Source organism: Rhinichthys klamathensis, unplaced genomic scaffold (genome assembly GCF_029890125.1).
Source record: "Rhinichthys klamathensis goyatoka isolate OS25496 unplaced genomic scaffold, OSU_Roscu_1.1 h1tg000571l_1, whole genome shotgun sequence".
In the NCBI taxonomy this organism is placed as follows: domain Eukaryota; kingdom Metazoa; phylum Chordata; class Actinopteri; order Cypriniformes; family Leuciscidae; genus Rhinichthys; species Rhinichthys klamathensis.
This window is the reverse complement of record NW_026607037.1, coordinates 2,685,522-2,707,973: the sequence shown is the minus strand read 5'-3', so window position 1 is coordinate 2,707,973 and position 22,452 is coordinate 2,685,522. Positions and strand designations below refer to the sequence as shown.

General features: G+C 41.1%; 1 protein-coding gene across 2 annotated transcripts; it reads right to left on the bottom strand.

Moving 5' to 3' along the window:
• Positions 1-1,489: 1,489 nt before the first annotated feature.
• Positions 1,490-22,232, bottom strand: gys1 (glycogen synthase 1 (muscle)). Of its 2 annotated transcripts, XR_008805460.1 has the most exons (17): positions 22,086-22,232; positions 20,797-20,915; positions 10,260-10,441; positions 9,546-9,737; positions 8,774-8,959; positions 7,920-8,064; positions 7,553-7,670; positions 7,335-7,455; positions 5,262-5,368; positions 3,891-3,950; positions 3,618-3,810; positions 3,391-3,517; positions 2,819-2,914; positions 2,527-2,690; positions 2,266-2,346; positions 1,662-1,926; positions 1,490-1,618 (listed from the first exon to the last, which is right to left on the bottom strand). XR_008805460.1 is itself a non-coding variant. In XM_056239800.1 (16 exons), the coding sequence occupies exons 2-16, from the start codon at positions 20,912-20,914 to the stop codon at positions 1,714-1,716; spliced, it is 2,103 nt and encodes a 700-aa protein (XP_056095775.1). In that variant the 5' UTR covers position 20,915; positions 22,086-22,232; the 3' UTR covers positions 1,644-1,713. The 2 variants fall into 2 exon arrangements, 1 of the variants encoding a protein (XP_056095775.1); XM_056239800.1 differs by lacking the exon at positions 1,490-1,618 and having other exon boundaries at positions 1,644-1,926.
• Between the last annotated feature and the right edge of the window lie 220 nt (positions 22,233-22,452).

Sequence of the window (22,452 nt, the reverse complement as noted above, 5' to 3'; positions counted from 1 at the left end):
AAAAATTGCTGGATACGCACTATGTTTTTGAGAGTACATAATACTGCAAAGGGAAATCTGGCCATGAGTAAAGAATCGCAAGAATGTTTTCGGATAACGGTACATTGTCATAATTTACTCAAACTCAAGTCTTTTGAAACATGTATGAATTTCTTGCTTTCATGAAACACAAATGGAGAAGTTTAGCTCTTTTAAGCACAATGAAAGTGAATAGTAATAATGACTGTCAAAGCATGATTTTCAGTAAATAACAGATTAAATTTGGGTCTGTTCTTAATACAAAGATATTGTATGAGTTTAGAAGACAGTGAGCCATATGGACTATTTTTATTATATTTTTATGTTTATATATTGAACCTTGACTCGTTCATTTTCTACATAAAAGAGCAGCGTGAACATTCTTCTTTTGCGGTCCACAGAGGAAAGTCATACAGGTTTGGAACAGACAGTGTATAAATAATGCATTTTTTTTCCTTTAAAGAATTGAAAAGGCTCTCATTCCTTATAAAGGTCTCTTTAAAATAAATGCTTGTAACAATTATGTTCTTCATCTCAATTAGTTTATCATGGGAAGACTTGAAATGAACACTTTCATTTGTATCATCTTAACTTTTCACAGTGGCCATTTGAATGTCCGCTTAAAGGGATAGTTCACCCAAAAATTAAGATTAGCCCATGATTTACTCACCCTCGAGTTATCCTAGGTGTATATGACATTCTTCTTTCAGACGAACACAATCGGAGTTATATAAAAAAATGTCCTGTCTCTTCCAAGCTTTATAATGGAAGTGAATGGCCGTTTCGGTTTACAAGTCTATAAAAGTGCATCTATCCATCATAAAAGTGCTCCACACAGCTCTGTGGGGGTTAATAAATCGCTGAGGTGAAGCGATGTGTCTGTGTAAGAAAAATATCCATATTTAAAACTTTATCGACTAAAATAACTAGCTTCCGGCAGACAGCCGTACACATCGATTCACAGTGGAAGACTAACCGACTTGTGTAGTATACGTAGGCCGTCTGCCGGAAGCTAGTTATTTTAGTCGATAAAGTTTTAAATATGGATATCGTTCTTCACTTCATAAGGCCTTTTTTAACCCCCGCAGAGCCGTGTGGAGCACTTTTATCATGGATGGATGCTTTTTTATGGACTTCAAAACATAAACGGCCATTCACTGCCATTATAAAGCTAAGAAGAGCCGGGACATTTTTTAATATAACACCGATTGTGTTCGTCTAGAAGAAGAATGTCATACACCTAGGATGACTTGAGGGTGAGTAAATCATGGGGTAAATAATTTTTTGAGGGACCTATCCCTTTAAGACCGGCATCACAGACACACAGCTGGAGGTCAGTTTGGTATGAATCCATAGGAATTGTCATCTGAATAAGTCTAGCTACTACTAAATCCTTTGCTCTCAGTTGTTTTTGTAATAGGCCTTTTATGAAAGACACCAGTGAAATCTTCACAAACTATGGCTCACCATATACTTAAACATCTTATTTATTTCTCTTCAGAAAACCAACATGCAAACACACTGTTTGCAGGCATTACGTTCACTTTTAGGGGAGTATTATTGTGTTTAAAGTGTGTGGGTATATATATATATATTATATGTGTGTGTGTGTGTGTGTGTGTGTGTGTGTGTGTGTATATAAGTGCCTCACAGTATAAGCTACAGTTTGTGTATGTATGCATGTAGGGCTGTGTTTTAGTTTTTCTCAGGGAGACCGACTGTATGATTCTTGTTTCGGTTCGGTACAATAATCGGTTGGCGGATGTTGACCCGGTCTTTCTCTGCTTCCAGATCTTCATCATACAGTTCCTCCTCATCCTCACCCTCACTGTGATGAGGAGACGAGTGAAGCGAGTGGGCGGGAGAAGGGGGCACAGAGGCAGGTCGCGGGTAACGGAAGCCTGTGGCCTGGATTACGTGAATAAAAGAATAAATGTCAACAAATATTTACGTCTTAGCTGATAGACATTAACCAGATCTGCCTAGAGCAGTCAGTGGTTTTCAACCTTTTTGACTCCAAGGCCCCCCATTGTCCACAACAATATTCAAAAGCCCCATGACTTGTCTAGTTGTTTGTAACTAGCTTGAAAAGCATTATAAAAAATATTTTTTCCACTCAATTTCTACCAAAGTCCCCCTTGGACGTCTGCTGAGGTTGAGACGTCCGGGTTGAGAGTTCAGGTTGAGAACCACTGGTCTAGATAATTAAATTTAAGACTATAAACTTAAGTCATCGTTTTAACTTACTGAAGTGGGTTCTTGAGGCTCATAGATGTATGTGTCCGGGAAAGCTTTCGCTAAAGCCATATGACGGGCAGAAATGTAATACTAAGAAATAAAAACATGTTATATTAGTTCAAGAACAATAACCCGTTAGCTTTATTGTTTTGATGTATATACAGCTATTTGGACACATCTTGTGGCTGACAGTCCTGGGTGGTATGGACTTGGGAAAAGCAATTCATTGAGATTGAGTGTGTGAGTGTGTCTGTGTCTGTGGTGTCTTACCCTGCCCAGATATCTCCAGTCTAGCAGGTCACTGAGGCGCTCGGTTCGGTTCCTTTGAATGATCCTCTGCCTGCGGCTCTGCTGACAGAACTGAAACAGGAAAGACGTCAGCTGATTACAGGACTCATCCACCCCACGATACCGCCGATCCAGAATATAGATACCTGAGAGAGAGAGAGGGAATTAGGAACCAAATAAAACTAATTCAAACAAAAATGAGACTTGAAAAAAAAAAAAAAAAAAATCTTGTAGCTGCGGTTTATCTTTTCCACCATAAATGTACAGCTCTCACCGTAAGCTGATGGGTCAGCAATGTGCTCCTCCATGAAACAGCCAAACCCAGACAGGTTAGTGGAGATCGATGGGATACCCATCACTGTACACTCAGCTGGGAGAGAGATGTGTTCATTGTGTTGAGTGGTAGTTATTAATACACATTTAATTAGTTCATACACTCCCATTAAAATGTTTGGGGTCAGTAAGATTTTTTAATGTTTTAAAAGAAGTCTCTTTTCCTTACCAGGCTACATTGATTTGGTCAAAAATACAGTAAAAACAATAATACACTGAAATTTTATTTAAAATGTTGATTTTTAAAATTCATTCTAATATGCTGATCTGCTGCTCAAGAAACATTTCTTTAGCATTTTTTTTGTAAAGTAACACTTTTTCAGGATTCTTTGATGAATAGAAAGATCAAAAGAAGAGCCTTTATTTGAAATAAAAGTATTTAGTAAAATTCTAAAAATGTCTTCAGTATCACTTTGGATCATTTTAAAGTATTCATTTCTTTAAAAAAAAAATTAAATGTTGACCCCAAACCTTTGACCAGTGGTGTACATATAGGAGTGTGTGTAGTTATACCTGGTGTGTATCCCCAGGGCTCATAGTAAGATGGAAATACTCCAAGGTGGCAGCCTCTCACAAACTCCTCGTAATCCATCGGCAGGAGAGGAGAAGTTGAGGAGAGAAACTCTGGATGGAAAATCACCTAGCAGAAGAATAGGAGTCTTTAAAAGTATATTCAGTATTTTTCCCACAGAAAAACTAATCAATTAGTGAGCCTTTAATTATATACTGTGTCTCTGTACCTTGACTCGGTCCTGAGAGGTGTTGAAGAGGCCAATGCGGCGGATGCAGTTGAGGATGGGGTCACTGCTGTCCTCCAGCATGTTGTGAGTGCAGACGGGGGGCAGACACTGTCGTTGGGTGGCGAAGATGGCACGCTTCATTATGGTGAAGTCCTCTTTATCTAACATCTTAGACACATCAGGCAACTGCCCTCTGAGAACAAAAACGAGAGCAATGTCACTCCGAAGAAGAGATTCACACACTTTTTTGATGCAGTCGAAGAGGCAACTCACACTAAAAGTGATTCGTAGAGTTTCTTCCCAAAGCGCTCCTTCACAGTCTGTGCAGTGTCCCTGACAATACAACAAAGATGCAATATCACAACAAAATCCATTCACTGTTCCAACAGACCCCGAGTCCCTGAAAATAAGGGTGCTTTCACACTAGCACTTTTGGTGCGCACCCGTGTTCGATTGACGTCAGAGTTCAGTTCGTTTGGATGTGAACACTGTTTTCCGAACTCGGGTGCGCACTTGTGAACTGTACCTGAATCCGCATTAAAAAGGTTGGTCGGTGGTACACAATCGTATTAAATTGCGGAAGTGAACCTCTATTGATGACGTATGACCCGATAAAACTGTTTGTGTGGGTTTCACTCACCTTCCTGACAAGCTGATGCACTGCAAGCAGAGAAAATGTACATTTCATTTCTGTTCGCCTTCTGCAGTAATGGACTCCCGCCTTCTTTAGAACATTTGCGGCAAGTGTTATGTGCTGATGCTTTGAAAATGTAATCAAGGTACAAAAAACAAAATATAAAAGGGAGGAGAGCAACGCTATAGATTTTGCCGCTATCTCCTGTGTCGTCGTTACCAAGCAATAGGGGTAAACAGCTGCTGCTTTTATGTCGCAAACGCATCGCGGTTCAGACACAAATAATATAATTATTTGTATAAGCAGGGGAAGGGGGAGAGGACCAGGCAATCGAACCAAGTGTGAAAGCACCCTAAAATGTCGAGAGAGAAAAAAAACTGTATATGTGTTTTTGAGCAAAATGATAATGAGTAAATAATTATATTTATGTAAAATAATTAATAAATAACAATAATTTTGACTATTCCTTTCAATTAGGTGACATTATGACTACTGTTTATTTTAATAATAACTAAATACAATTCTTTCAACATCATCATACATCCTTCACTACAGAATGGCAGCTGTGTTGGGACGCTCTAGACCAGTATTGCTATTGTTAACAAACTATTTAAAAAAAAAAAAAATTCTGAAATAAAATTAAAAATAAATATTAGATGAAAAATATAAACAAAGGAAAATTTTAAATGTTGCATTAGCAACTTACTGAAGTAAAAGTTAAAGTATTAAAACGGCTCAAACTAAAACTGAAATAAAAATAAACTATAGATAAATAGAGTTAAAAACAAACTTATAAAAAAACAAAAGCACATAAAATTACTAAAACTAAAATTGAAAATATAAAAACAAAAGCGAATTCAAAATACAGTATAAATAATATTACATTAGCACTGCTTTCAAGACATGTGGCGGCATTCTAGGCGATCTTGGGAGTTTTTATGAAGTAGGTAGGTTGAGCTACACAGTGTCATTCACAATAGTAGTCCTCACAGTGCAGTTGTCATGGTTACCAGAGCTGTTTCCGCACGGCTTGGCCCTTCAGGGTCTCCACGTTGAAGTTGTTGGTACGAGCAGGCATGATGAAGAATGCTATTACAGTCACCTCGCTGTGATTCACCTAGAACCATAAGAGTATTGTTTAAAATCAAGGTCACATTTAAAACTTTTCAAACAAAGATTCTCCATCTTTATAAGATTTTATGTGTTTGTACTGTGAAGTATCAAATGCACATAGTGTACACTATTGATACGCGGATCACGCTTATATCCGCGGGTGAGGCGGGCCAAGTAATACAAAATAACATTCCAATTAATTGTGGGTGAATGAGATAAATCATTATATTGTGTTGATTTTATTAAAGACACGGAACTTTTCACGGTAAAACTCAATGAACGCGCACCACTCTTTTACTTTTGTTTTCAACAACAACGTGCATTTCTTCAGGGAAAATCAATCAAGGAAAAAATATGCCTAGAGCACCTTCTAGTGGTCATTATATAAAACACAAAGGAAAAAACCTACATGAGATATCGCTTAATAACTTTAACTAATATACACAAGCTTAAAGGGGTGGTATAATGCCCCTTTTTGCAATATGTAAAATAAGTCTCTGTTGCCTCCAGTGTGTATATGAAATTTTAGCTCAAAATACCCCACAGAAATTTTTTTTTACAGCATGTTAAAATTGTCCCTTTTGAGGATCAGTAAAAACACGTCATTTCGTGTGTGTCCGTTAAAATGCAAATGAGCTGCTGCTCCCGTCACCGAGGGCGGAGCTTCAAGAGCTTGTGTGTGTTAGCAGCTCCGATTACCTCACACAGACAAACACTAAGATGTCAGAAACTGTTCTGCCTTTTATGTTTAAACTGGAGTCTAAACTAGACTCAAGAAGAAGTGACATAGAATGCAACAGGACATTTCTGAATGGTTAGATGATGAATTTATGTTGCTGATGTGGAGTTAACTATCTTCAATTAGCATATTCTGTCATGATAATCTATAAAATCGCTCACGTGGAAACTGTTGTAAGATGACTAGTGACATGCTATTGCCTTTGTGTTGCGTACTGTATTGCACGTGAAAAGACGGATGCGACAGTTTGAGCAGACTCACAAATGCGCTCGACTACAACTCTTCCTCTTCTCAATATGGACTGCGTGTTCCCGGGGGCGGGGTTTATGTAAATTTTAGGGTTAGTGATGTCACTAACCCAGGAGGAAACGATTTCTTTAAAAGCAAATATCTTTCTTTTGCTTTGAACAACTTTACTTTGCAGATGTTGTTTATGCTCAAACAGCAACATTACACACTAACTAAAGTTAGAAAAGTGAAATCATAATCAACCACCCCTTTAACAGAAACTATTCTAAAAAGAGTCTATGGAACTATTAATGCGTTTAAAGCTTAATTTTTCGTCAGGCACTAATTTGCAGACTCTTAGCTTAGACTCACTTGAGGTGTCTACTTGTTTAAGCAGCAATGGAAGTAAAACAGATCAGAGAGAAATTTTAAAAAGATCATTAAAAACAAAACAAAAAAAGGAAGGGAAAAAAATACAGTGTGGGAGTGTTTTAGTGAAATAGTTAACCAGGGCAAGTTAAGTACTGGATATGTGATATGTAACGGCTGTGAAGCGCTGTATGTATGACAATAAACTGATAAATCCTATATCCAGCCTTTGTTTGGGCTGAACGCATTTAATTTCTTGTGTGTGTTCGGGAAGTTGCAGTGACGGAAACAGTGACATTCCAATTTAAAGTTTGAAGGGAGTAAAGCCTCCGTTTAGGCTATTAAGGAAATGTAATTTTGACAAAGAACAACTTTTACTTTAAACTAATGTTCATTTAAAAGCAGCCTACTTCAGTGTTATATGTTACCATAACATCACGCTTTACAATTAGCCTATTCTAATTCTCAGTGTTATGTGACGATCGCACACAGGTCAGGTAATGATATCTGAATCAGAGAAAATCATAGGTTTGCGTGGGTGGCGGGTGAATTATTTATTTTTAACAGCGGATTCAGGTGACGTTAGAGTTGATCCGCACATCTCTAGTGTACACCCTAAAACACAAATACTTGCCCTCAGAAGGTAATTAAGTCTGGCCAATGCTTCAAGAAAGATATCAGCTCCTTTATTTGAGAACTCGTAGCGTCCAGCAATAAAAAGAAACACCGTCTTGTCAAGGTTAAAATCTAAATGCCTGCAGGGAACACAAAACAACAAGAAAACATATGTATGAGAGTGTTATCGTATATGGACATGTGAATATGATGATTGCGCGTATTATGAGCCCTGACCCATAGAAATGGCCTCTGACAAACTCCTGGATGCGCGCTTTACTCTGAGCGTGGAGGTTCTGGAACTCATGCATGGCTGAGAACTTCTTCACATTCAGACCGTTAGGAGTCACAATATCTGACAGAGAAAAGTGAAAGTTGATATCTTAAGCAAATGGTTAAAAATAGGTTAAACAAAACAGCAGCTTCCTGGACAAAATTCCATTTCTGAACTAAATCAAGAAGCCTCCTGAGTGAAAATGAGGTCAGAATCTCTTCTAATACCAGATCAATCCGGCCATGATGACATTTTAAATGGTATCATCTGACAGTGCCATTATGCCATTAGAAATGTAGTGTAACAGTCTTTTTAAGAAACTAAAGTCACCTGGTTTCCGCTTTAGTAAGTGCTCGGCCTCAATGGCGGTGATCTGAGAGACGGTGGTGAAAACGTGTGTACAGCGGGCTGCTGCACGCTCCAGACAGTACCGGTGATAGATCTGCCTGTCACCTGCCTCTTTATCCACATTAAACTACACATGGAGAAATAACAAGACACTTCAGAACACTTTCTTAAAAGTTAAAGTATTTTTTTATGTTAAAATACTTTCTCTTAACCCAGTTTTTGTTTATTGACTAGTATTAGTATGCTATACATGGGTTTATCTCTCCAAAAAAGTGTCAACACTGAACCTCCCAGGCACCATCAAAACACTGAGAGTCAAAAAATGCACACAGTGCAGATACATTGGATGGGTACAGTATATTAAAAAAGGATATTAAAGACGCTCGCGTTTGCTCTAGACAAAGTGTTAATCTACTCAATTGCTTACTCATGACACATTGCAACATCTAAAAGTATTCCTAATATGTTTGATCTTTTATTGAAAGTACGCTAATTTTAATTTGACCTTTTAAGACATGCCTACAAGCACCCGTAACAACTATTTGGGTTTTGGGAGGCATGACACACAAGGGGACGTTTGCAAGGTTGTTTGAAAATATGCTTAACTTTTGTATTTCCCCAAGTGCCACTAGTATTTCACCTTTATTAAATTAGGGATACTAGCTGAATTACAGTTGCTGTTTTTGATTCCAGAAAATATTCTTGGTGTCAAACTATTATTTGCTTGAAACAGGGAATGTTTTCAAAAGAAAACCGAATCTATCTGGAGTTAGATTAAAAAACAATAATGGGGAAGTATCACATTCACAAATACACAATCTCTTGCACAAACGAACCTCTGCGAGGTTGTTGTAGAAGTCGACGCTACCGGCACACAGGTATCGGCCGAGCAGAGTGGCGTGTGTGGTGAAGATGGTTGCTATGGGTAACTGGCGCTGCCTACATAAGACAAGCCCCAAACCTGCCAGCCACTCGTGAAAATGTGCCACGATGTGAGGAGGGTCGTCACACTGAGCTGCATACTGAAACACACATAACCATAATCATAATAAATAAGAATTAAACATCTTGTTCCAAATAAAAAGATAAGATGATGTATCTTAAAAAAAAAAAAAATATATATATATATATATATATATATATATATATATATATATATATATATATATATATATATATATATATATATATATATATATATATATATATATATAATTCACTGGGTTACTAAAAATAGTAGGTTATTTAATATATAAATCATTTTTTGTTGAATTTCCTGAACAAAAAAACAAAAACATGTACTTTACAATGACAAAATTAATATTCATATAGATATTATAAAAAAGGAATGACACACACCAGTGTAGTTAGTTAACTAAAACTATTAAAATACAATAATACAATATAAATATACGATTAAATACTGAAATTAAAAACTTAAACGAAAGTTAAAAAATTCCTAAAACTGAATTAAAAATAAATTAAAGCTAAATAGAAAGTTAATAAATGACAAAAGCAAAGTTACTAAAACTTAAACTGAATATATAAAATAAAAGCTACCAGTAATTAAAAATATTAATAAATACACAAAACCAACACTGCACACACCTCTCCCAGCAGCCATGCAGTGAGGAAGCCAAAGAGAACAGCATCGTTAGCCTCTCTGTCGAACCAGGGCACACCAATACCACATTTCTCCCACAATTCACTCTTCCAGCGGTCCAAAGACCAGGCCGTGAAGCCCACGTCTAGCAGAATCACATATGGAGAGCCTTCAATCAGCCATCGACCAAAATATACCTAGAGAAAGAGGAAGGTATGAAGTCAAAAACTGTGTCACTTTGCTAAAGATTTGAAACGATTCATTAAAACATTCATGGAAACAGTATTTTAATAACCAAGATTACCACCACACTTGCTGATATTGTCTTCATACAGTTTTGACAAATTTATTCAAAGATCACAATCTTTAGTTAATACTTTCTATGAGAAACCTGGATGACGGCAAAGTGACCTGTCAATAATGCTGGCACCAATTTTCTCTCAGCGGAAAATTTTCTCAAAGAACCGAAATAGACCTCAGTCTAGCTGTAGGACACAGATATAGCCTTTTAACCTTTAAAACACACACACGCACACACACAGAATGAAGGTTTAGGGTTTCACTGAGGATAAGAGCAGATTAAAACAGGCTGCGTGATGTGTGTGCACATATTAGTGTGGATAAACAGGAGGTGAACAAACCCAGAGTTAGAAATTGTCTTTCTTTTTTCATATGTATTTAGTCAACTAGCCAGCAAGGATGTGCGTGCATTTGTATACCTTGCACCCACTGCTGTTCATTTTATCAATGGTTCTTCTGAGTGCTGGATTACAGGGTTCGATCAGCTCCACTTGCGTCCTGACATTGGACTCCATATACGGGCCAACTAGAAAGTAGTTCTCACCCCATTCCTCGCAGGTCAGACGCGCCTTGGTCTGGATCACCGTGTAAATGCCACCAACTACCACAAAACGAGAGTGGTTAGTTAACCTTCAACAGATGTTTAGGTCCAGCAAAGAGAAGGCCACCCAACCCTTTAAACTTGACGTTGTCGACGGCTATCGCAATGTCTCCTTGACCTTTATCTAATCTAGCTGTCAAGAATATATAATATTCACAGAGTGCAGCAAATACCAACACTAGAGTCACATGAAGGTATGTGGATGGATACGGTGTCTGAGCACTTGGCGCTGGAGTCATGTGGCATATAGGTTTTTGTGGTGTGACAACAAAAGTATCTGGTTTCTCCTTTTCAAAACTGTAATTATTGTAGACTACCTAATAACTCTCTTCAAAACAATTGGTTATTGGTTAATTCATTGTAGTGTATTGCATCAAAATCCTCTTTGTGTTTACCAAATATATTGACACTTTCTATGGAAAATGCAATAGGCTATGTAAAGTACAGTATGGTTTGTTTACCAGTCCAGCTCTGGTTATTGGAGATTAAAAACCTTTATTCAGTTTATCTTTTATTGAATGAAAGGTTACACTCAAATATTACAAACGTAAAACTATGTTTTTGTTAGTCCATTCATGACATGTCAGTGTAAAAACAATACAAATATCTTAACTAAATGTAGCGCCCCCTACCTGTCTTTCTTGTAACTAAGTAGGACAGCGCTCCAGATTCATTAACTATATGCCTACAGATGTTGAAGTTAGGCCCCTCTGGTGTCACTAAATGAATTAATTCTCTTTTAGAAAATTAGAATAATAATCTATACTTTCCTTTTACGAAGTTACTCAGAATTAAATCTCTACGCCCCCAAACTGATGAAGTCAACAAACACTTCTGAAAGAATAACACACTGGTAAAAGTACAAAACAAATAAAGGATTTAATTGTAATAGAATGATCAAATGTTAACTGGCTCAAACAATGAGTTTCAGAATGTGAAGTGTTCCCACAATCACATTCACATTAAATGGGACACAATTTAATCCTCGAAGGACAATTTCTCAGATGCCCGACCTACTGAAATTAGTATACAGGTCCAATAGAATCAGTATATCTTAAACCAATGACCTCAATGGGATAAATGTATACAATAACTCACAAATTATACCAAATATACTCTGAATATAAACAATTACATGTTCAGTGCACTGAATAATACTAGAATGTACCAATATTTAATGCGGTGGGCCCACACACACACACACACCAGTCATTGACTCAACCCCACCCCGTTGCAGGCCTGAAACGTGGCTCGTGTTCGTGGTGGCCGGGAAACTGACAAATGGCCCCTTCACTCTCCTGAGCACAAAACAATTCAAACAAAGATACCTCAATTCCACGTGCAATGATACCGCAACTCCGGAATCCTGCAGCAGGCGTCACGCAGCTCCTCGTCCTCTCTCTCCCTCGTCAGCCGACGAAATGCACCTCCCACGCCGCCAGAGGAACCCCAAATAACGCGGGTATTTGGGGCGCTATCTGGTCCTCAAGGTCTCCCTCGTTGTGAAGGGCAACAACCAGGTTAAACAGTCTTTAGTCGGTTGTTTAACTGTCGCTGTAATCAGTTCAGATGCGCAGATATGCGCAGTGATAACTAAACGAAAACACTCGGATTCGCTCCCACACGGCAGGTTAGCCACACGAAACAAAAACTATAAAAACACTGGCTACAAACTCAAAGACGCACACACAAGCGATTCATCTTGGATCTACATTACAGTTAAAGGTTGTTTAAACTTATAAATCGTCAATCAAATCACTCTGTACCCGCAAACGCGTCTCTCTGAATCTCCGTCTCTCTCTCTCTCTCTCTCGCGCTTGTCAACAAAAACTCTCATGTCCCGAACAACCACTCACATTACACAAAACACCAGTGAGGGCGGGACTTAATTCACATACACCAATAAAATAATCAAGCACCTAACTTGATGGTTAAAGCCACGTTTTCCACAAGTACACCTCTATAAAACTTGTATCTCATGCACGCGCGCTCTTAAAGGCACAAATACACGTATGATCACAAACAAAGATGAATGGTTAATTCACATTTTCTCTCTTAATTAAACAAATACAAGCTAATAAATTGAAGTAACTTATTAACAACACAGTTATAACCTACTGGGTTACATGCTCCCCCTTCTAAACATCTCATGACCCCATGAGATTACTTCTCAACACCTTAATGGTGACTTTAGGCTCAGTAGAAGGGTTTAACTGAGTACAACGAACACATTGTGCCATAGGGTGACACCACATGGTGTTACAGGGTTTCCTTTCTGAACCTTCCCCACCCTCTACATTTATGACCATCCCTCTATGAATCAGAGTTAAGGGTCTGTTAGTGGGCTGTCCCAGAGAATCATAGCTCAACTTGACTACGGGTCGTATCTCCCTTTTTGGGCGGGAATGAACTGTCTCTACTACCTCTTTAGTAGCGTTAATTCTTTCCATCTCTCCCCCTTCTAAACCAGGATCTCCCCTAGTCTCTGAACTTCGATCGGGAAACTCTCCAGGGCCTTCTTCCATGATCATCGGCTCTGCCATGTCGTCAAAAGGTCTATCCACCTCCCATCCACAGTTAACCGGTTCATCCTCCACTGTAGAGTCCTCCAGTGTAACACACTCTGGCATGTGCTGTCTCTCCACTCTATCCGAGTAGTAATAACACACATCATCCTCTTCACTTTCAGAGGAGTTTCTCAATTCACACCCTGTCGGCACTACATTTCTTTCTCCTAATCCTCTTCTCCGTTTTCTCTCCCTAGATCTTGTCCTGGTCTCCGCAGGTGCAGAAACTTCCGTTGGTTCTCCAGGATCTGCCATCCTCACATGGTCCCCAACGGGTAAGAGATGGTCTCTGTGTAATGTTCTTACACTTCCCATACCGGATTCAGGTTTTAGGCGATACACTGGTAAGTTCTTTAGCTTTTCCACCACTAGGTACGGAACAGAATTCCACTTGTCGCAGAGTTTGTTCTTTCCAGTCAATGCCAGATTTCTTATCAGCACACGATCTCCCACAGTCAGACTCTGGTGTTTCACTCGCTTGTCGTACAACCGTTTGTTCCTTCGCTGACTTTTCTGGGCAGTTTCGGTGGCTAACTGATATGCTCTCTGTAGGTCTAATTTCATTCTTTCCACATACTGTCGATGGCTTCCTGCTCCCTTTCCATCAGGCGAAGTCCCGAAACACACATCCACTGGCAAACGAGCCTCTCTTCCGAACAGAAGATAGTAAGGGGAAAACCCAGTGGCTTCGTTCTTAGTACAGTTGTAAGCGTGTACTAAACTGTTAATGTGCTGACTCCATCGGTTCTTTTCGGCTGGATTCAGGGTACCAAGCATGGAAAGAAGTGTTCGGTTGAACCTTTCTGGCTGTGGGTCTCCTTGTGGATGATAGGGAGACGTTCTGGATTTTCGGATTCCCAGCATGCTTAGTAGCTCTTTTATGAGACCACTCTCAAAATCTCGACCCTGATCAGAATGGATGCGAGAGGGTAAGCCATAGTGAACGAAGAATTTGTCACACAGTATCTTAGCCACAGTCAGAGCTTTCTGGTCTTTGGTGGTGAACGCTTGAGCGTAGCGTGTGAAGTGGTCTGTTACGACGAGAACATTACCAATACCTTTTGAGTCAGGTTCAATTGACAGAAAGTCGATGCACACCAAGTCGAATGGCCCACTGCTGTGTATGTGATTCAGTGGGGCCACTCTCTTGGGTAACGTCTTTCTCATTACACACCGGCCACAATCCTTGACATACTGCTCTATGTATGCAGACATTCTAGGCCAATAGAAACGGTCTTTCACAAGTTCCGTAGTTTTCTCTACTCCCAAGTGCCCAGAGTCGTCGTGCAATGATTGTAACACAGTAGCCCAGTACTTCTCGGGTAAGACGAGTTGTGTCTTTTCTCTACCACAGGAACTTTTGGTGACTCTGTACAGAAGTTGACTCTTTATCTTTAACTTGTCTCCCTGCCGCTGTAACAGAGCAATGGTAGCATCAGAACTCCTAGCCCCAGTAAGAATCCTTCCTGACTCCACTTCTCGCTTTACTACACCAACTACCTGGTCTTCCTCTTGAGCTTTCCTCAACTCAGTAGTGCTCAACTGTTCCATTTGACTAAGCCCCAAAGCTGTGGGACAAGAGAAAGCTTCAGGAATACCCTCAGGTAACACACCCAACGGATCCACCAGTCTGGATGATGAACTTCCACTTTCAGCAACCACTGCTAACTGACAGATGGCTCTTACTCCTGACTTGGGTATCTCCTTCCAGTCAGAGCAAGCAGTTGATTCACAGGGGTAGCGAGACAATACATCCGCATCGATGTTGGCACTTCCTGGTTTGTATTGCAAGCTGAAGTTATAGGTAGCTAAGGCAGCTAACCAACGATGACCCGTCGCACTCAGCTTGGCACTTGACAACACATAGGTCAGGGGATTGTTGTCGGTCTTTACCACGAACTGGGCTCCATATAGGTAGTCGTGAAACTTATCCACTACCGCCCACTTGAGTGCCAAGAACTCTAGCTGATGTATGGGGTACCGTTGTTCTGAGGCACTCAGTTTCCGGCTTGCGTAGGCCACGGGCCTCATTCCTCCAGAATGCTCCTGATTCAAAACGGCCCCCAGTCCACTCAGACTAGCGTCTACATGCAGTACATAAGGCTTGGCAGGATCCGCGAAAGCAAGTACTGGGGCATGGGTGAGACAGTAAATGATTTTATGGAACGCTGCTGTACAAGTGTCGTCCCAACGCTCTCCAAAGGGTTCCGATACTCTGAAGTAAATCTTCCCATCACTTGACTTGCTTTTTTGCCCAGATGTTGGCGGGTAACCTTTAGTGAGCTCTGTTAAAGGCCTTACAATGGCGGAGTAATCCTTTATGAACCTCCGGTAAAATCCACAAAACCCCAGGAACGACCTCAATGTCTTTAGGTCAGTGGGCCTTTTCCAGCGTGTTACGGCTTCAACCTTGGCTGGGTCTGGTGATACTCCAGCAGCTGATACAATGTGGCCCACATACCGAACTTGAGGCTGGCAGAACTGGCACTTATCTATTGACACTTTCAGGCCACATTCTCTCAGACGGTCCAGGACTTTTAACAGCCTCTCTTCGTGTTCTTCAAGGGTGCGTCCGAACACAATGATGTCATCCAGGTATACTATTACTTGGAGGAGATGCATGTCACCAACAGCTTTCTCCATGAGCCGCTGGAAGGTGGCTGGAGCTCCAGTGATCCCTTGAGGCATCCGTTCAAACTGGAAGAATCCCAGGGGACAGATAAACGCTGTCTTTTCTTTATCTTCCTCCGCCATGGCTATCTGATAGTACCCACTGCGGAGGTCCAGCACGGAAAACCATTTACTACCAGCCAAACTGTCCAAGGCATCGTCGATCCTGGGAGTAGTGTACTGATCAGGGATAGTACGAGCATTTAGAGTGCGATAATCGATGCACATTCTGATTGCCCCACTCTTCTTCCGTGCTACCACAATGGGCGATGCATACGGACTCCTTGACTCTGTAATTATTCCCGCTGCTAACAAGTCTTTGATGTGACGTCGTACATCCTCGATGTCTGCAGGAGCGATGCGTCTGGAGCGTTCGCGGAACGGTTTTGGGTCTTTCAGTCTGATGGGATGCTCCACTCCACGAGCTAATCCAACATCCCATTCTTCAACAGAAAACACATCACCTCTGGTGGCCAACTTGTGGCGCAGTCTCCGTTCCCAGGCCTCAGAAATGGACGACTCACCAAACTTAAACAAACTTGGGTCTATTGCTTGGGAGCTCTGTTCTTCAGTCCTGGCAGTGAGTGTGTCAGTTGGATATACATTGGCAATTACTGTTCCCACCGGAATGGAGATATTTTTTGATGTTACATTATGGATCATCACCTGGATGCGTTGTCCTTCTACGGCGGATGATGGTAGTACCACTGGGGTTATGAATGTTCCAGCTGGAAGACTAGCGTCCTCAGGCGTGTCCACCACAAAAATCTCTTTTCTTAACGGCTTGTCAGTCTCCAGTTTACAGACAGCACACACTTCTCCCCTCGGGGGAACTACGCAATCGCCAGGTCCTATCCATCGAACTTCTCCTTCAGGTGAATCAGGAAGAGGGTCCGGTTTTTTCGGCGGTGACAGATGGATTGCAGGGTGTCGAGTCTGGATTCTCAAAGCACGTGCAACACTGGATCCTTCTGTATCATGGCTAAGGGTCGCAAGGCGGGTGAAGAAACTGGCATTGGTACCAATAATGACTGGCAATTGGGAAGGACCCTGGGGTTCAGGACATACAAGAGCCAGGATGGACAACGGCTCCTCCACACCAGTGACAGAGGCAGGAAATGTGACATCCACGATGATATATCCCTTGTACGGGTAACTGGAAGAACTGAGGCCCCATATGGATAATCCAGTCAACGGGTGAATGGGCACATCAGGCAGATTCTTGGAATACCAGCTTTCAAACACAATCGTCACTTGTGATCCGCTGTCTAACAGTGCTTGACATACACGATCATTAAGCTTCACTTTTACAGTGGATGCCGGTCCTACTAGTCCTTTAGGAAGACGGCTGGATTCATGGACGGTGGTCTGGCTCTTTTTGGAGAAACAGGCTTGGTTTTGAGTAGTTCTATTGTCAGCCGTCTCAGGCTTTCCACCCTTTACCTGCCTCAAAGAACGAATCAGCTTCTGAATCACTTGATCAGAATTTGGTGGCGCTTGACACTTTGTGGCAATATGGCCATCTTCTCCACACTTGTAGCAGAAGTAGTCATCTCTTGTTCGGGCTGACTGGTATCTTAACGACGTGGAAACAGACTGGGATGGTTTTGGCCGCTGCTCTGGAACATGAGGTGAGTATTGAGTAGAACTGACACTCAGAACTGCCAACTGCTGCTGTAAGTGTTGGACCTGTTTCTTTAACTCTTGTACTTCTGAATCATCAGTTTTTTCAGTCTTCTTGAATGGTTTTTCTTTAGTTTCAATCACTAATGATGAAGTAGACATGGCTTTTGGCTCAACTCCCCTTATTTGGGTTCTCAATTCTTGAAGCTCGGCCTTGAGTTCCTGGATAACAGACGTGCTGGCTCTTTCCTCTTCATGGAAATGTATGGCCTTAGCTTTTGCAGACATTCTGTGGCGAGCCGATTCACTCTCCTCCGCCTCACGGATTTCCTTCAGCAGACTCAGGAAAGAAGGTGGGTGATTTTTTCTTTCTCTCAGCCTCAGTTGGAGCAACATCATGTCAGAATTCACCGCCCCTCTAATCAGCTGTTCCACTCGTACTTTATCGACCAGACTGTGAGTCAGTCCATCTCTTTCCACTACTTTGCTGAGGGTCTTCTCCATCCGTCTCAGGAATTCAGACAAGGCCTCCCCTGTTCCCTGGCGCATAAGACGAAACTTGAAGTATAAATCCTCACCAGACTCAGATGATCCAAAGGTGCTCTCCAACGCTTCCAGATACTGTGAGGCACTAGCTTCAGGATCAGAGAATCTAACAGCTCTTACAATGTCCATTGCAGGTCCCTTGAGGCTTTCCACAATTCTGCGTCGTTTTTCTTTTTCGGAGCAGTCACACTCAGTTATCAGCAGCCTGGCTTGATCAATCCAATTTTCCATATTCTCCTCACCCATGGGGGTTGGAACTACGGCTGAAAAGGTGCGCAGGCGTCGGTAGGTGTTGCTGTCACTCGAGTGCTTTACTGTCCTTTCCAGGACCTCACCCATGGCGCGTATAATTGACTCAGGGGAACTGTCGGTGGCACTGTGTGGAGAAATCAAAGCATGTACATCGCTAAGAGACTTTCCTTCTTCCATCAGGAACTTCGCAAACTTTTCTGTAAAACCTGCAGAAGCGGTGTCAGCAGCCGATTCCTTTGTCTGGATTACTATGACTGGCCATGGCTCTTTCTTGTCTCCCCGTGACACTTCAGGAGGTATGCGCTTTGGGTCGATGGCTTGTCTGCACTCACACAACACCAGCAGGTAATGTGAAGTGGGTCCTTCTCTCGTGTCCCTTACACGAACTCTCCCTAGAGCTTTTACAGCTTCCATCGCCTCTTCAATTTCGGCCACTTCGGTGTGAACGGGTACGTTTAACAGCATTAAAGCATGAGTCTCTTCAATGCTAGCATCTTTGCACCAGTTGGCCAACTCTGCTTGGAGACTGGGGTCTTTTGATAGAGCCATGATGACACTTTATGCACTTTTCACTTAATTATGATGTAATTACAGGGGTGTGTTGAGCTTAATTCCTCTTTTTCTTCTTTCAGCATCAACTATTGTGTGACTCACAGAGGGAGATCCCGGACGAGCCCCCACTTTATGTAGCGCCCCCTACCTGTCTTTCTTGTAACTAAGTAGGACAGCGCTCCAGATTCATTAACTATATGCCTACAGATGTTGAAGTTAGGCCCCTCTGGTGTCACTAAATGAATTAATTCTCTTTTAGAAAATTAGAATAATAATCTATACTTTCCTTTTACGAAGTTACTCAGAATTAAATCTCTACGCCCCCAAACTGATGAAGTCAACAAACACTTCTGAAAGAATAACACACTGGTAAAAGTACAAAACAAATAAAGGATTTAATTGTAATAGAATGATCAAATGTTAACTGGCTCAAACAATGAGTTTCAGAATGTGAAGTGTTCCCACAATCACATTCACATTAAATGGGACACAATTTAATCCTCGAAGGACAATTTCTCAGATGCCCGACCTACTGAAATTAGTATACAGGTCCAATAGAATCAGTATATCTTAAACCAATGACCTCAATGGGATAAATGTATACAATAACTCACAAATTATACCAAATATACTCTGAATATAAACAATTACATGTTCAGTGCACTGAATAATACTAGAATGTACCAATATTTAATGCGGTGGGCCCACACACACACACACACCAGTCATTGACTCAACCCCACCCCGTTGCAGGCCTGAAACGTGGCTCGTGTTCGTGGTGGCCGGGAAACTGACAAATGGCCCCTTCACTCTCCTGAGCACAAAACAATTCAAACAAAGATACCTCAATTCCACGTGCAATGATACCGCAACTCCGGAATCCTGCAGCAGGCGTCACGCAGCTCCTCGTCCTCTCTCTCCCTCGTCAGCCGACGAAATGCACCTCCCACGCCGCCAGAGGAACCCCAAATAACGCGGGTATTTGGGGCGCTATCTGGTCCTCAAGGTCTCCCTCGTTGTGAAGGGCAACAACCAGGTTAAACAGTCTTTAGTCGGTTGTTTAACTGTCGCTGTAATCAGTTCAGATGCGCAGATATGCGCAGTGATAACTAAACGAAAACACTCGGATTCGCTCCCACACGGCAGGTTAGCCACACGAAACAAAAACTATAAAAACACTGGCTACAAACTCAAAGACGCACACACAAGCGATTCATCTTGGATCTACATTACAGTTAAAGGTTGTTTAAACTTATAAATCGTCAATCAAATCACTCTGTACCCGCAAACGCGTCTCTCTGAATCTCCGTCTCTCTCTCTCTCTCTCTCGCGCTTGTCAACAAAAACTCTCATGTCCCGAACAACCACTCACATTACACAAAACACCAGTGAGGGCGGGACTTAATTCACATACACCAATAAAATAATCAAGCACCTAACTTGATGGTTAAAGCCACGTTTTCCACAAGTACACCTCTATAAAACTTGTATCTCATGCACGCGCGCTCTTAAAGGCACAAATACACGTATGATCACAAACAAAGATGAATGGTTAATTCACATTTTCTCTCTTAATTAAACAAATACAAGCTAATAAATTGAAGTAACTTATTAACAACACAGTTATAACCTACTGGGTTACATAAATTTACTACAGTTCCGAAGTTTGGGGTATTTAAAAAAAAAAAGTAATTTATAATGTTATTCAGAAGGATGCATTAAATTGTTCAAAAGTGACAGTAAAGACATATCATATTATAATGTTACAAAAGATTATTTTCAAAGAAACCTGAAAAATAAATCAGTTTCCACAAAAAGCAGCACAACTGTTTTCCACATTGGTAATAATAATCAGAAGAGTTTGTTTCTTGAGCACCAAATCATCATATTAGAATGATTTCTGAAGGATCATGTGACACTGAAGTTTGGAGTAACGATGCTGCAATATTTCACAATATTGTTTTACTGTATTATTTTATTTTTGATTAAAAAAATGCAGCCTTGGTGAGACTTCTTTCAAAAACATTTTGATCTTACTGACCCCAAACTTAAATGGTAGTGTAGATTTTTGAGGATATGATTTGAAATGTCTATGATGATACATTAGCAACGAAACATCGTAACCAAGAAAAGAAACACGCACACCTTTATTAGAGACCTCCCATGCGATCTCGAAGAGGATTGCATCCTCCCGATCAAACTCTTCGTCCCAGTCCTCCAGGCCAGACAGGGAGGTGACCGACAAACTGCGTGCCAGTGGCATGCTGGGTAATGGAAAACAATGATAATATCAATCAATTTATCCATGTTTTTAGTCTCATCTACATTGAACTCCTAACATTTAAACTAATGTGTCACTTATATCCATCATACAATGACACATGTAGCCTTATGTGACACACAAGAGCTGTCTACATCAGTATATGACCTTCAACCATATGCACCACACACACTTCCTCACTTTCCCCAAATGACAACAATTTATATCCACAGCATTTCATTATAATGACTCATCTTCCAGCATGGCTCATTGGCTCTTCCTCTCAGATTTGCACATGGAAACACATTTTGAAAAAGCCTCTTATGAGCAAGAACTATGAGCAAGTGCATGTTCAGATCAGGTGAGAGGTCTACAAATACATTGTGACATTATGCCTTCATCTCAAGTCCAGGCATGATCTTTCATACATCACAATTTTTTTTACAGTGATCACAACACTATGTAATACCGGGACAGTCAATCACACCATCACTTACACACCCTCCAATTACAACATACATTGAGCAACATAGGCCTGTTTTACGAGAAGGACAGAAAGTAACGTTAATTGAGAGAAGAGGCTTATAGACTAGTCCCTATAAACCCAGCCAGGATTCATTAATTAAATAACGTTACTTAAAAGGTCCTCCATACATTATAAACACACCTTCACGCAATGGTTACTTGGATTTTGAAACCCCAATGTAGTATATTGAAGTGTTGGTGAAGTGTCATTTATGACTGGTAGTGGGCATTTTACCACCGAGTCTCTCTCGGACGCATACGGTTTGCGTGTGCGCGCGCGCGCGCCCAGACATGGTACGTGCGCTTTGACCACACAACAGTCAAACGCAGAACATCATTGTTTGTCACCATAACAAAACAACATATAAAGTGTTTCGTGGGCATAGTATTGAAAGTGCATAGAATAAACAGATGGACACGATCAAAAAAGTCACAAGTTGCGGAATTTCGTCTTGCACGCTTGAGGAAGGACAGACTGGCCAGGCGAGAGCAGGCTGCAAAAGTGGGTTAGACACGGGTAAACGAAGAGCACTGCGCGTGACAGTAATCACGGGCTTTGCAGATTGAAGATAATTTCCCTCTCCGGGTTTTAAAACACACGGACATTTAATTTCAAACTGACAACTGAGAAAAGCTGTTATGCACTCACCCTGCGGTAGTGTCTTTTCCTCGCTCAGCGGCGCAAGCTTCGCATCTGCTGAAATCAATCACCAGGAGGCTGATTTGACAGTGGGCGGAGTCTCCTGCGCAGATTCACCTTGTCTGTTGGACAATTTGGCTGTCCGTCAGAGTGACAGCTCGCACGCGTCCAGTTACGTCATAAAAATGGGGGAGTGTCTTATCTGACACCGTCTCCGCCTCCTCCTTGATCTCTGGGTAAATGAAGAGCAGCGTCTACGGTCGTGCAACCTATGGTCGCAACACCACTTCCACAGAGAACTAGGCGTTTACCTGAATGATCATTTTGATTGGCTAAACAATTTCCTTAGACAACTCATAAAGGAAGTTAAGCTTTT

Coding starts and splice junctions, on each gene's coding strand:
- gys1 (XM_056239800.1), bottom strand. CDS start 20,914: ATGCCACTGGCACGCAGTTTGTCGGTCACCTCCCTGTCTGGCCTGGAG. Junction 2,691..2,818: donor TGCTGACCCATCAGCTTACG/GTGAGAGCTGTA, acceptor TCTCTCTCTCAG/GTATCTATATTCTGGATCGG. Junction 2,347..2,526: donor ACTGGAGATATCTGGGCAGG/GTAAGACACCAC, acceptor TTTATTTCTTAG/TATTACATTTCTGCCCGTCA.